The 15,738-nt window shown below is 40.1% G+C and overlaps 1 protein-coding gene across 1 annotated transcript; it reads left to right on the top strand.

Moving 5' to 3' along the window:
- Nucleotides 1-2,802: 2,802 nt before the first annotated feature.
- On the top strand, nucleotides 2,803-15,541 carry LOC113670627 (uncharacterized). The gene is made up of 3 exons (XM_027186794.2): nucleotides 2,803-3,260; nucleotides 6,021-6,181; nucleotides 6,607-15,541. The coding sequence occupies exons 2-3, from the start codon at nucleotides 6,047-6,049 to the stop codon at nucleotides 14,869-14,871; spliced, it is 8,400 nt and encodes a 2,799-aa protein (XP_027042595.2). The 5' UTR covers nucleotides 2,803-3,260; nucleotides 6,021-6,046; the 3' UTR covers nucleotides 14,872-15,541.
- The last annotated feature ends 197 nt before the right edge of the window (nucleotides 15,542-15,738 follow it).

Here is a 15,738-nt window from a genome sequence, read left to right as displayed (position 1 = left end):
ACCAAAACGGCTGGTATTGTAAGATTCAATTTGATAGCTTTATCAAAATATCAAATTGTACCGATTACTTTTCAGGAGTAGGCGCCATCAGTCCAAAACTGGCTGATATTTGCCCCCACCCGAGCAAGAGTCAGACCACTCGGGCATATTTGAAGGGAACACCCCCTACCAAAAAGGAAAAATATAGTTTGGAGCCATTTTTCGTGGACGTGCAATTTTCTCATTCCTAGAAAGACTTGATATTTCTACGCCCGCCGTGCATTAACCGATCTCCTGGATAGGTTGCACATGCTCTTGTTTAAATAGTACGACAATGCAGTGCAGCTAGGTTTGCAACTGCACCTTCAAAGGACAAACCAAATGAGTTGTTGCAATTAAGCCGCTTACCCGAAGTAAGCGAACCAAGCTTATCACAAGAAAGGAAAAACGATCAAGGACTTTGATTAGAGAGTAGATAACATTTTAACCTTGCTACTATCTTACTACTAACACACGCTTAACCTTTTGCGTGCTCGAATGAGTCACCAAGACAGAATTTTTCCTTACAATATCAATACAATGTCATGCAGCAAGTGATTGGGAATAGAGAAAATAGTTCATAGGAGATCAATAGTTGATCTGATACCAAATTCTCTGAATGAACATTATAAGAATTTTATGAGAGACAGTATGGAGAATTATTTATAAAATCTGGGAATGAAAGGGTTAACTGGCATGGCCCCAGCCAATCTGGCTCAGAGGAGGTGAAAGACACTTTCAAGAACAAAGTTATTGGTTAGGCTAAAGAATCTCTTGCGCTACCACTGCGGGTAAGAATTGGTAATCAGACCTTGGTTGACAAAGATGGATAAACCGCAATAGAAAGTTTTGAAAAGCTGACCTTTTCAAGCCATGGCTTGTGGTCGGAGCAGCGGTGTGAAGGACTGGGACTGACGCTGACAACAGTTGGCATTCAAAAATTCGTTTCAAGGTTTATTTATCCTTTCCATGCGCATAGAGCTATTTATTTCTTCTGTTTCGGAAATTTTTCGGCCATAAATTGTGTTACCGCGAAACTTGGCTCTCAGCCTGTCAGCCGCGAGAAAAATACAGGAAGGATATACCATGCCAGCGGCCTCTCCCTCCAATAGAAGAAGATTTCGATGAGGAGTGTGAGAGATAAACGGACCTATTTGATCGAAGGCGTTATTTAGACACACCAAATTCTTTGAAATTTGCCAAAGAATTGGGTAGTAGGTAGTTTGAAAGCGGGAATTACAAATCGCGTCTGGCGCGTTTGAGGAGTACAGATTTAGAAGTACAGTCTGCATCTGGCTCATGCACGTCGTTATGGTTCTTGTCATGCAGGTTTCATAATAATATTGCGAGTTGGCGGTCAGAGTTTCTGACCGCTGACAAAGCTAGTTTGCAGGCCCTTATGATTAGAGCTTCAGTAAAACTGCGTTTCTTCACCCACGAGTACTTGCCAGGCCTTGATCGACGCCAGCCGGTGACAGTTCTGAAAGTACCAGATCCCTCGTGAACCTCTCTCCACGTTTTACATGGAACCAGACTAGGGAAAACGTTGAATACATGCACCTCAGTTTACATAGAAATCTGCTGTTGGTCAAATAGTGACAGTCTCTCAGAATAGTGCGAGAGAAATCTGTCTGTTCTCAACATCACCACCATTTTTGCAACAGTAAGCAACTCAAGAAAAGTTTGAGAACTCCAAATGAAGAGAATCCTTCACTGATTTTATCTTAACCAGGATATTTCTCACTACTTTGTCAATCCAAGATGGCGGCTTCCCGAAGCTCTGTGCATTTACTGGCCGAAAATACGTCTGCATGCAGAGCAGCAGGTTCTCACTAAGCAAATGATGCCCTTTTCCTTCGCTGCCTAAAAGTTCGTGCATTTCCAGTTTTAACTCCCCCAGTTCCTCCGTTTTTAGTCCACAATAAAAATGCATCAATCCGCTAAGTTAGAAAACGCTTATTTCATAAAACAAAAAAATAAATACACAATTCCATTTGAGCTGTCTCTTGTTTTTTAATATTTTTTATTTTTGCATTGGCGCTTTTACGGCGAATTCATCATTTGTGAAAGTATCGTTTGTAATGGTTCCCACCTAGATGAGATTTTTGTCACTTGATTAGTGAGGCATTAAGTGAACAATACACGCTGTTGGCGACAATTTGTTGTTCTATTGTTCTTTGTTTCACAACATTTGATAAATTTACGCCTGAAAGTTAAGTATGAGAGCAAAATAGAAGGCATTGTGGAAGTTGAAAGAGGCAAATTGCGTTTCAAATAAACAAGGCATTTTTGCATGAGATTTGCACCAAGGATTACTGCCCAACATCTGTGCTTTTGAATGCGGTTACTTATGCTATCATTTCGCACCAAACAGTTTGCAAACTAATCCTTAAGCTACAAGCAAATCGTAACATGGCAAATATTGTTCTTGAGTTGGACCCAAATCCCGCGAAAAAAAAATGCAGTTTGTTCAGTGATCAATTGAATGAAGTAGGAAGACAGGCAGCCCGCGTTGCTTCTATGTTTCCTATGCTTTTCAAGAATGTACAATGTTGACTTTTTATTTCTATTTCGTGCAGTCTCAAATGGACCTAAAGAGCGTTCCTGTCAGATCTGTTTGACATTCGACTGATACTTGATCAAGTACTCTCTTTTCAGAAAATCGACAGAATGCAAATGACTTAGAGACCTTCATATCACAGACAATAGAGAGCTGTTGGTTGGGTGGTCGAATACTGTGCTCCAATTGGTCAATTCTTAATTGACTCGCCAATACATGATCACAACACTCGCGAAAGTCAGCGTGCGCCGTGACCGTCACTTTAGGCTATGGTGCGTAGGTTGATGTTAATGGTGATATTCTTCTATTTAAGTTACAAGAGCGTTACATCATTTCCTTGATATTTGAACCTAGAACTTTCAAGGTTCGGGTATCAGCGGATTTCAAAAGAGAGCGCTCCGATTTTGGAGATCAAACCGGCATGTCTTCGAAGAGTCAACGCTATTAATCCGACCTGGGAAAGTAAACTTGTTTGGGTTTCGAAAATTGCGCGCCCGATCGACGAACCTTTTGTACAAACCGTCACCAGGGAAGCCGAAGATGTCGTCACGATTCTTCTGAAACAGGATTAAAGTTCTGGAACAAAGAGAAATAAGCCGCGAACTGAAGTTGCCAACAAGCTTACAGTTGTTGTTTACATTTCAGCTGGGAAAATAACAAGGTGTTGCATTTTAGATCGAAGGTTTGGGCAATTTAGTTTATTTAAAGGGAGACCTACGTAAATGTGTTTGAATTTTGCTGTTACAATATCGAGAATTAAGCTGTAGAAGGTCTTAATCTATCCATGGATCTATTCAGTTTTACGATGCTAACCATGTGATCTCGATCTTTAAATCATTTTCAAAAGTGCAACAGCACGCTTCTATACTAATCTAGGTAAGCTATGCACAGTTGTATGGTGTGGACATTTCACAAATTGTCTTCTTTTCAAATACTTTTGTTAAAAACTTTCAAAATTCGGACATCTGATCTCAATATTTGTTAGCTTCCAGTTCGCTAATTCACTTCCGTTCTAATGGCTTCAAGCTTGGTGACATTTGAATTTTGAGAGTAGCATCAAGAAGGTCTTGTTAAATGTTTGTCCGTACAGCTTTGCGACTTTATAAACCAAGTAACTCTTCGATTACCAACAAAATATTCGCACTGCTCGGCAAATATTTCGTCATATTGTATTTTGATTTTTACCCAAAGACATTTTGGACCGACTGTCATTGGTGTGCTGTTGTGACAATTAGCTACAGGACTTCCAAAAGGAACGATGTATTTCTTGGCCTTGATATTTTTTGTTCACGCAAAATTATTGATTCATATTATTACAGCCGGAGGTTAAATTTGAGGGCAATTTCAGGTCTTAAACACGCTACAAAATAAAAAGATAGGAGTGTTCGATCGGTAACTCGACTAATATTTAAATTGTGTTAGTGCATAACAAATCGAGAATGGAAATATTTTTATTCTTTTTCTAGAAATTGAGATTGGAATTGGCCACATTGTCGATAGAAAGAGGAAAAGGAAAAATCCAATATATTATGACACTTCAGGCTTTCAATATTGGATCGTTGGCAATCGTATTTTTCGGAAAAGATAGAATTTTTGAAAATTTATGTTTAAATTCCCTACAGCAGGTGGACTGTGCTCGGCAAAGGAAAATTTAATAAACACGTAATAAGCGAAGACTTACATGAAACCATTGTTTGGTGGCTCATTTTCAAGTATTAACCTATATTTACAAAGTTATATAGTTTGATATTTAAAATATGGTAACTGGGTTATACTGTAAACATTCTGAAATGCAAATAACGTTACCTTGACTGAATCGGTAAAGTCAATTCTTCTGAGAAGTCATTTAAGATCATTAAAGTTTGATAACAATAGCAACTTGTAGGGGATCAGTAGAGAGAATGTTTTAAAAATTATCACACAAAATTTTGGCGAAATATATATTACTTTCCTTGATATAAAATTTGTAGTCCTGTCATGCTCAAATTTTGTTTCATGACACAGAATACCCGAGCTTGCAACACCTAAATATTTATTTCATAAACATGAAAGATCACAGCTTTACAGACATGTAATAAATTTTATGGCCCTATTTATCATATTGTGATTTCAAACTTAACTATGTCAAAATATTGGTTGGCTGAAATTTCTAAATTTTTCTATAACAAATTGACAGAAATCAATCAAGTGTGGGAGAAGTTTGAATTCATTCAATAATGATTTTTTTTATATAAAATTTGAATTCCAAAATAAGAAAACCTAGTTACATCATTATATGTTGCCTGTTCATATTCTTTGAAAACATTTTCCAATATTTTTAATTTTTGGATAATTTTCATATATATTGTTGTTATCAAACATAACTAATATTAAGAGAAATACCAGCACAATATATTTAACTTCAGTTTTGTTGGAAAATTGGTTTGTTTTTGTCTGCTAAACAGTGTTTAAGTAGCTTACCCATGTAAGTTTTTTGGTCTTCTGTTATAAAGATCCAAAATTTTTGCAGCCAAGAGTTAATCCCCTATTGATTATTGTATCAAAATTAAGATTCTGGTAGTTTTGTAAATACAACCAGAGCCAATGTTCTTCATCAAAATCCATCATGTGTTTTTCCTTAACAGTTATTTGGACAAAATGGATCGCATAAATGTATAGGCCCCAAATCCTTCAAAACCTTGTGAACAAATGAGTTATTTCCAAATTTTTAAATAATGTCAATTTAATGTTCAGTGATTTGAGAAGGTAATTTTAAGACTGCCAGAAGCTCTGAGATTCATGACAGAGCACAAGAGTTCAAAAAATATTAACCTTGAAGTACATTTTGGTAATTAATGTATTGCTCAACAAGGTGAGAGTGAATTCACTTTAGTACTTCAAGGTGTTGGTTAAAATCACCATTTGCTAAAGTGGAACCAGGGTGTTTGTCTCAATCAAATGTATTGGTGAATGAGAATGGAGTTATTTTATTGTCAATTTTCTAGGCTGAAGAAATCTAAGCAATCCTTTTTGTAGTTTTTGTTAGAACACCATTGTATTATCTCTTAGGTTGCATGCAGTTAAAAAATAACCTTTAAGTTCTTCCTGTGTCTATGTAATGTGTTGCACCTGCAATAATGTACATGAAGAACTTATGTGCTTCTAATTGGCTTAAAAGGAGTGCATTTTCATATAATGTGAGTGCATAGTTGTAACATGTTTTCAAAATGTCGTCTGACTTGACTTTCCATGGTGTTTTTTCATGTACATTATTAACAAGTAATAACATGATTTCTCTTGTGATTTGGTGTAAAATTGCAAAGTTGCACATGCCTTATGGGCTCATGCAATTTTATTGTCTTTGAAACATTTACTCATGCTTATTCACGCCAAATTTTACTCAAAATCATGCTATTACCTATACATATATCTTTTTCTGACTAGTTCTTGGTTTCATATTTAGTTTCTTAGTGACAATTGTGTCTCAAAATGGATGACAGCGACAGTGGAGGACTAATGTCCACTGAGGAGGAGCAATCTGGCGAGTCTTCTGGGTCTACAGGACAGCGACACATGGAGAAAAAGATTTCAAAATTAAAATTGAAACTAAAAGGATTTGAAAAGGTGGGTCAGTTATGTCAGGATATGTGTATTTAAAATGGTTGTCACTTCTAGTATGGCTTGAAGCTGTCTGACTGTGATAAATTTGACAAGACTCTTGTCCCCTTCTAGCTAAAACAAACCTGTGAATATGGCAATTATTTGGGTTAAAGCTTGCAAGTGCTCAATACCTTAGTCAAAAATGCCATCGTTAATGGATATGTCACTCTGGAGTATTTGACTAATTTCTCTTCGCTCATGTTCAGTAAGGCGCACAGTAAGATACTCGAGACAAATTTCTTAGCTCCTTAGGCCAAAATGAAAGACTTTTTTTGTTTTGTCATTGCTGGTTATCTTTGTTGTTAAGTCTGTGTCTTTAGACGGAGAGCGTTAGGACTTCTTCAATGCTTTGATTTGTCTCAAATGTTGTATTTTTTTCAATCATGTAGGTGGTTGAGGAAAGAGACACGTTAAGACAAGAAGTGCAAGCACTTGAACGTCAAATTGAAGAGCTGAATGCTGAACACGCGCAGGAGCTAGTGGTGTTGTCTACAAGCTTTTCGGAGCATTTGAATCAATCATCAGCCTCCAAAGACCCTGATAGCCCTTCTAAGTTGAAAGCGGAATACGAGAAAGAGATGCACAAGTTACAGTCCACTATTGAGGACAAAAACTATCACATCGGTAACCTGCAGAAGAAGCTTGTCGAAGCACAAATGGAGCTAGAAAAGGAACTTGACAAACACGAAGAAGAGACGGAAAGTCTTCGGGTTCGTTTAAAGAATGGAGAGACTGATTTTGAGAAACTTATAGAGGAGCGCCTCGACGAGGTCAGAGGGCAGTACGAGAAGGAACTTGAGGAATTACGAGCAAGGATAGAAAGAAATGAAGAGAGTACAGGTGGAGAGTGTAGCGAGGACTCGAACAGCAGCGAATCTGGTCGTAAACACTTAAAAGAGATCGCAGAATTGAAGACAAAGCTGCAAAAACGGGAAAACGACACAGAAAGTCTCATTGAAGAGGAGCGGACGAAGTATCGCGTTGAAATTATGGCGGTGAAAGATCGCCTCACGCATCAACATCAAGTAGAAATGGACGACATGATATCGCAGCTCGAAAAATCTAACGCGGAAGTAGAAGAACTGAAAGAAAAGATACGCCGAGAAAAACTTAATGACGCAGGAAGGAACAACAACGGTGCCAGCGCAAATGGTGGAGTGTTTAACGGTGAAGTGGAAGAACACCGTGAGGAAGATGGTTCCGCGAATGTGAAGTCAGTCATTGTCCTGAGTCAAAATGGAGAGAGTGACACTTCCGGAATGGAAGCTCTTCGAACTGAGCTTCACGCCCATTATCAACAAGAGATCGAACAAGTTGCTAAGAAACTAAGCGAGGAGTACCAAGGTGAACTGGATGACAGTCTCGCTAAAATGGAAGAGGACTGGGAACAACAACTGGAGCGGCAAAAGGGCGAATATGAGGAGAAGATTGCAGCTTTGCAACGTCAGTTGAAGAGCCAATACCAAAACGATCTTGACCAAGTGACAGCGGACATGGAGGACCAGATTCAAGCTCTGAGGGACAGTCATTCTCAAGAAGTTGCCGAGCTCTTGGGAAAATTAAGAGAGCTATCTGAAGAGCGCCGAAGATCTGTCATCCAACAAGACACCACGGAACAGCAAGTTGTGATAATCAAGGAGGAGTGTCGGTCTAAAGTGGAGAGCTTAGAACAAGAGTTACGCACCGAGAAGGAAAAAGTTATCGAATATCAGCGTCAAATGGATGCGGTAGAGGCGCAAGTGCAGGCGTTTAGGACCGAGAAGCAGGAGGAATTAAAAATGATAGAGGAGGAAATGCGACGACAATGTAAGGCTTTAGTGGAAAAAAAGTCTAACGAGCTAAAGGAGAGATACCAAAGTGAACTGAACGAGAAGTTGAACAAATGTGAACAACATTGGAGGAGGTTGTACGAGGAAGACATTGGAAAGACGAGATGTGAGCTGGAGGAGAGTAATAAGACTCTAAAGGATAAATACGAACGACAAGTATCGGATATTATGGTTCAAATGGATGAAGTGCAACAAAGGACTAGAGAAGTTCTTATGCAAGAGAAGATGCAGTTTGAAGCAGAGCAGAAAGAACAGTTCGAGAGACAGCTTTCCGAAGTAAAAGAGGAACTGCAGCCGTACAAAGATAAGTGTATGGAATTGGAAAAAGAAAATAGGTCGCTTTCTGAAAAGTATGAACGCGATCTGTCAGAGTTGCAGAGTAAGATGAACGAGGTGGAAGGACGCTACAAGGATGATAAAGGAATCGAGGGACAGTACTTGGTCACCCTTAAAAGTGAACTTGAGCTATACAAGAACAAGCTGCAGGAATTACAGGATGGTAAGAAGTCCTTGATGGAAAACTACGAAGCCCAACTGGCTAATATGAAGAAAACGTACGAGGAGATGGAAGATGGGGAAATAAAAACTCTCCAAGAGGAAGTTAACATTTACATTAAAAAAGCTGAAAGTCTCGAAGAGGAGAAAAAAACGTTTTTGGAAAAGTATGAAACTGAAGTGAACGAGTTGAAGACTACCATACGGACAGTCACAGCCGAGCTAGAGTCGACGAAAGGCAAAATGGAGAATCTCGAGAACGAGAGAGAGAAACTGAACAGCAATGTTTCGGAACTTACACTGCGTCTGGAATCTGCGAAGAATGAGAACCCCGAGCTTGAGCAGAAAAAGCAAGGAATGGATAGTAAATTGATCGAGGAGCTGGAAGGCAAAATCGCAGGTCTAGAAAAAGAGCTGGAGGATTCTCGACACATATATTACGAGTTGCAGGAGGCCAAGAGAGCATCGGACAACAAATACAATGAGGAACTCGAGAGCTTGAAATCCAAATTGGAAGGAGAGATGAACTCAGCCAACAGTCGCGATGAACAGCTGCAAAGTCTGACAAAAACGAAAGAAAGCTTGGAAGAAAAAGTAAATCAGTTACAAACAGAACTTGAACAGCTTAAGACTGAACTATTAGATCAAGAATGTGCTAACAGAAAAGCCAGAGACAACGACGCGCAAGAAATCTCGGCGTTACAGAAGAAATTGTTTGAGAGCCAGGAACTGTTTGAAAAGGAAAAACAGAGTTTAGAAGAACGCTTGCAGCAAGTCAAGAAAGAGCTAGATGATTCAGAAGGAAAGTTTCAACGTCTCGAAGAAACCAAGAAAATCTATGATGATCAACATGCAACTGATGTGGAGAGCCTGATGTCGGAATTAAACGTCTTGAGAAATCTTAGCGCCGAAGTAGAGCAACTACGAAAGATGGAAAAGGAGAAGGAAACCTACGAACGGGAATTATCAAAACTTACCGAGGAGATCGAGAGATTAAAAACTAGGATTCAAGAACTTGAAGAAATAAATTCCAATTCTTCAGAAGAGATTACAGCCCTTCAAAAAGAAGTTGAAATACTATATGGTTCCCAAGGGACCGAATTTCTTGACTTTGAAGAGGAGAAGCAAAAGTATCAAGAAGAACTGGAAGGTCTTAAGGCACTAACAGAGGAACAAAAACGGATAATACAAGAACTTGAAGACGAAGGAAGTAACAAATTTGGAGTTCTTTTGAGTCAGCACGAGAAAGAGCTGGAAAATTTGAAAGCGGAACTCGAAGAACAGATTGCTAGGAAAAGAGAGCAGCTGTCTAGAGAATCGTCTGCGAAGAGACAAAAACTTAAAGATGAATATGAAGGAAAGCTCAGAGTGTTGTACGAAGACCTTGTTGCGGAGAAAACTAGAATAAAGGACCTAATGAAATTTAACGAAGACCTCGGCAGAAAGCTCAGCTCTTCGCAAGAAGAATGTGATGTGCTAACGGAGGAAATCGAACGACTGAAGGAAATGGAAGACAAGTTTATCAACATGGAAGAGGAATTAGCCAAGGCGGCTAAACTTGAAGAGAAAGTGAAAGAATACGAAAAGAAAGTCAGCGACCTTGAAGAAATGATATCAAATGCTGAAAATAGAGAAGAGGTGAAAAGTCAAACGAACGATGATGAAAACGAGAAGGAACGGGAACAGTCTGTGAGAGAGTATAAAGAGAAGGTTGAGTCCTTAGAGACGGAACTCAGCGGTACAAAACGGGAAGTCACCAGGTTGCAGGATGAACTTCACAAGGTAGGAGAGAAGAGTGAACTCGACATCAAGAAAGTGGTTGAAACGCACGAGGAAAAGATAAAGAATTTCAACGATGAAGTCCAACATTTATTGGCACGTATCGAAGAAAGTGAAAAGGAACATCAACAAAGTCTCCTAACTTTGGAGACAGAAAAAGAGTCCCTGGAAAAGCAATTAGAGGACGCCTTTGGCGAGAGGGAAAAGTTACAAATAACGGTTAAAAACCTCGATGCTGCAAAACAAGCCGTCGTGCACATGTACGACGAGAAAATCGAAGTTCTGGTTAGCGACTTGGAGGAAGCATCTGAGAGGGTTAGCAGCGCGGAGGAAAACTTGAAAGCGACAACCCAACAATTTGCTGCCAAGGAAGCGAAAATGGAGAATGATTTGATAAACCTTCGTGATGAAAATAAACGACTCAAGGAACAACATGGTTTGTCAATTCAAAGTCTTGAAAGTACGCTTAGTACTGAGGCGGAATCAAGAGACGCCTTGCAACAGAGAGTTGCCGACTTGTTAGAACAACTTGGTAGCGAAAGGGCGAATTTGGAAGGAAAGCTGGACGAAGTTTGCGCCGATAGGAAAAGACTTGTAGAAGCTTTTGAAGAGAAGAAAAAACTGTTGGAGGATGAGCTGATATATGAAAAGAATGAAAAAGCAGCTACACTGAAAGCTTTTGAGGAAAGCAAAGAAGAAATGAACAAACATATTACCAAGGTACAAGAGTTGGACAGCACTGTGTTGGAAAAAGAAAGCACAATAGCGGCTCACGAAGAGACGATAAAGGAGGTTGGCCATGAGCTTGGTATAGAAAAGGACAAGGTATCTAGATTAGAGAAGGAGATGCAACTGCTTATGGAAAACCAGAGCTCGGAGTACGTACACAGTCTAGAACGTATAAAGAACGACCTGAAACAGGAATACGACGAAACTACGGAGCAACTGAAGAAAAATTATGAAAACATTTTCGCCAAAATGGAGGATGAACACCGGATAAGCCGCGAGGAGATTGAGGCAGAGGTAGCGTCCTTGAAAGGTATGGTAGAAAATCTGGAGCAGTTGAATCAACTGAAAGACGAGGAACATGAAGTTCTAATGACAGAGCAGGCGAGCAAACATGAAGCCCTGGTCACTAATTTAGAAACAAGTTACGAGAAAGAAAAACATGACTTGGTAGAGAAAGTTGACACTAAGGAAAAGGAGCTGGAGGAGATCAAAAGCGAAACGAACTCCCTCGTGGAGAAACACAAGGCCGATTTGATTGAATTAGAATCCAAGTTGTCAGAGCAGTATCAAACGCAATTAAAAAATGTCAAAGATGACATTCAAGAGGTGCAAAAAGAGAAGGAACAACTCAAAGAAGAGTATGAAAAGGAGATAGAAACACTTAAAGATCAACTTATTTTTGAAAGCGCTTTCCAAGCCGATCTTCAAACCCAGCATGACAAAGAAATGGTTTCTCAGAAAGAAGCTTTGGAAAGAGAGCACAAGAAGCAAATTGAGCTCATAAATGAGACTCTGCAGGAAAGAATTCGGCAACTGGAAACGGCAAAAACTGAGCGCGAAACGGAGATCGAGGAATTGAAATTTAAATTGGAAGAATCCCAAGTAGAGTTGAGTACCTTTAACGGTCAGCACGAAGCAGAGTTTGGACGTCTCCAAGCACAATTACTGGACAAAACTCAGGAATGTGAGAGGTTGAAAGAACAAATGGGTGTTGAAGTGGTTCAGCTGTCATCTCGAGTAGAACAATTGTCTGCCGAAAGGGAGCCTCCCGAAGAAAACGAAGATACAGAAAGCATGAAGCTTGGTTACGAGGTAATATTAGCGTCTTTAAGAGTTGAAAACCACGATCTCAGTGATCAAGTTCAAAGTCTCAAGGAAGAGATGCAGAGTGCTGTAAACGCTCATCAACAAGAAATTGACTTCACGAAAAGCGAGTTGGAACGACAATTTAAACAACGGGAAGACCAAATCAATAATAAACACTCTGTAGAACTAAAAAAGCTAATGGAAAAACTTCAAGACTTAGTGCAAGAACAGAACGCGTCCAAAACACGCACTGAAGAGCACATGCAAGATTTAGGAACATTACGAGCCGAGTTTGATCACAAGTTTCAACGTCTCTTGCGGGAGAAACAAGACGAGATGGAAGAACAAAGAAACGCCCTTCGCCAACAGTACCATTCAAAAATTGTTGAAAGCGAAGAACTACTGAAGAAGAAAGACTTAGAGGTCAAGGGTCTTCAGAGGGACTTAAAGACGCTTCTCGATCGTATCGATACATGTAAAGAAGAGGCACTCGGGTGTCAAAAGGATCTAAGTAAGGCAACCGAAGACCTGAAAAAGCTCCGACGAGAAAACTCCGAACTATACCAAAAACTTCGAGAACAAATCGCAAAGTCCCGAGGAACTTCGTTTGGCGGCGGTCAGAAAACACTAGAAAAGCTGCAACTTGAAAATGAAAGACTAAAACGTGAAAATGAAAATCTGAAGAAACTAATGAACACTTCACCTTATGTAATGAACGGACTTGGAGAGTCGACAGTATTTAGTGAAGGATCTCATGTGCTACAACTCATTAAACTCATGGAGCAGTTGATGAAGGAGAAAAACACTCTGGAATTGAAACTGCGACAGGAAATCTTAGATTTGAAAACGAAGTTCGGAGTGCTTGGCGATACAAGCAAGGCCTCCGTAAACAACAGCAGTGTAATGTCGGTGTCATTATCGCCTGAAAAGCACCTCAGCAGAGACGGCCTGGTGGAAATGCTTCACGAACTTAGGGAGAACAAAGTGAAACAAGAGGAGGATATCAAAAACCATGCTCAAGAGACCGAGACCATGATAAGCGAAATCAAGAAAATGCTGGACTCCACTGAATTTACAGATCTTAGGCTACAGGAAATGCTGCAAAGCCAACTGACGCACCTGGAGGAGCAAAGGAGAGTCCTGGTACAAAGGCTTTGGCAGCTCAGAGAAAAGCACCGAGCGGTAGAAGAAAAGCTATCTAGACAATTAGCGGGAATTAGTCCTCAAAATAGCAGTAATAACTCAGACAGTGCGAGATCAAAGTGTTATGAGAGTATCATCGAGGAGAATATCAGACGTGAAAAGGAGCTCTTAGCGCTAAAGCGTCAACAAGTGGAAGACCTTAACGCGAGGATTACACGTGAAAAGCAAGCGTTGGAGAGGCATTCTAAAGAAAAGCAAATATTAGAAAAGGAGATGAAAGAGAAAGAGCAGCTTGAGAGCGAGTTGTCCAATCAAAGACGAGATCTGGAGAGGAAATGGATGGGACGGCTAAAAGAGAAGGAGATCCAATTGAACAGAGAAAGAGAAATTTTAGACGAAAATAGGAGACGTGATGAAGTTGAAAATATTCTGCTCCGTCAACCTTCCCTTAGAACTACCAGTAGAGCAGTAGGTGTAGCCGATTCAAGACCACGTGTTAATTTTCCTCTGGCAAGCCACCTACCAGCAGATGAAGTGAGATCACATGGGTGGACCTCTAGCTCATCGACTTTCAACCAAAGGGCTGATTATTCCTCACGCGGTGAAAAGCAACCAAACGATCGAACGGCGACTTCAGACACTCGTGAGCCTTTGCATTATGGGAAATCCAAACGTTCATTTTCCAAGAAACGGGAGCAAACTGGAAGTAGCCGCATGGAAGTCCACATCCCAAAGCTGGAACTTTCGGATGATTCAGACGCTGATCTTGGTATCGCAAAAGACTCGAATTCGTGGGATATCGAATTGGAAGATGACGATTCTGATCTTGAACTTTACAGCGTGCAGTCCGTAGAAGGCTTAGAAAACCTTGAGGAGGATTGGGGGCGAAGACTTGAAGAAGAATTAAGACAGATATCGGCAAGTGGTGCGGCACTGCAGGCAGGTGATGCTACAGATGCGCAAAAGTTTCCACCAAAACAACCAGCAGGAGGAGCGTACCAAGAAGAAATAAAGAAGAGTAATCTCACTTCGATGGATAACACGCCGTCGTCACTTTACAGTTCAAATGTCGACTTGGATACTAGTTGGCTTCGGAAACTTAGCTACGAATACACGCATCCACGCGCTTATCATCCGCGTGCTAATCATCCACGTACTTCAACAGCCAATGGAACGCACGAAAGGTCAGCGGATCCCTTCAGTCTTATTGATGTGTCACGTATAACGACCGAACTCGCTTCTGCACCTAACGACGCAACTTTGCGTCGTATTTCACAAGAACAAGGCCTCGCCCATAAAAAACGTACTTACGGCAGTATTAGCGGGGGTTCTAGTATCTCACAGTACGTCGCGGAATCCTCGTTTCCTTTGCACCGAAACCCATCCAAAGAGAGTGGAATCGATTCTCCTAGCTCGGTCCGTTCGGAACCAGTAGTTTCGGCATCTCGTCGTCGTTCGCTTCGTAGTGAACGTGCTTCGGGAGTGTATCTTCTGAACGTTGATGAGTACGTGGACCGTCATCTGGTGAGGTCGTCTGAAGAGGTTGCCAAAATACGCACCTTATCTCCCTCTGAGAAGCGTTTCGATTTGTAACATTTGTATTTGTCTGGCGTCTAGCTTATTGTACCTAACACGGATTGTTACAGTTGCTTGATGAGACGTCGAGCCCTTGAAAGATATCACTAGTACTTTACCTGTACGCCACGTGTACATAACTTGTAACATTGACGGATTATCGACAATATACAACTGATAATATTCGAAGACTTATCGTCGTACAAAACTGTTTAAATTTTATATTGCGTATTTATCTCGCGTGCTGCGCTAATAGCCAAAAAATGGCGGTTTTTATTACTAAGAAGTAATTTCCTTGGTTAGACTTTACTTGAGCTCGAATACATCAAAGCATATCACGTAAGTCTTCTACTGAGCACATTTCTCAGAAGAGACCATTGACATTCCTACCTGGCCACATTTCTTTCTGAGAAGAGGGCGAAAGTATATTTATCAACCTACAAGGAAGACTTAAGTACCGGAAAACTTGTACGATGAAAATGATTGCTAGTTGTAATGATTTTGTTAGGAATTTAAATTTGGCGTTACCTTGAAAAACGATCGCCGAATTCTGTTGCAAACCAGATTTTTGCTAGTTATCCCTTTTTATTTTTAAAAAAATATTTTTAGAGAAAAGTAATAATCTAATTAAGAGCTTTATTGTCAAAGTTATCAGATGCATAAATAAATGACGTTTTATTTTCTTAAAGGTGGTTACTGAGGTGGGGTAACCTCTATGAAGAGGTTTGAGAGGGTAACACATATAGCAAATATGTCTGAGCAAAAACTAGAAACTAAATGACGCATTTGATGCTATCTCCTCCAATATTTGTGACAAAGTGTTTTAGTACCGCGTTATGTATCTTGGGTTTGAAAGAGCCCTCCTGAAGCACAACAGAACATTGA

Source organism: Pocillopora damicornis, chromosome 12 (assembly GCF_964200805.1).
Source record: "Pocillopora damicornis chromosome 12, jaPocDami1.2, whole genome shotgun sequence".
NCBI lineage: Eukaryota > Metazoa > Cnidaria > Anthozoa > Scleractinia > Pocilloporidae > Pocillopora > Pocillopora damicornis.
The sequence above is the reverse complement of the archived record's forward strand: the minus strand, read 5'-3'. Positions and strand labels throughout refer to the sequence as shown.

Coding starts and splice junctions, on each gene's coding strand:
- LOC113670627 (XM_027186794.2), top strand. CDS start 6,047: ATGGATGACAGCGACAGTGGAGGACTAATGTCCACTGAGGAGGAGCAA. Junction 6,182..6,606: donor AACTAAAAGGATTTGAAAAG/GTGGGTCAGTTA, acceptor TCAATCATGTAG/GTGGTTGAGGAAAGAGACAC.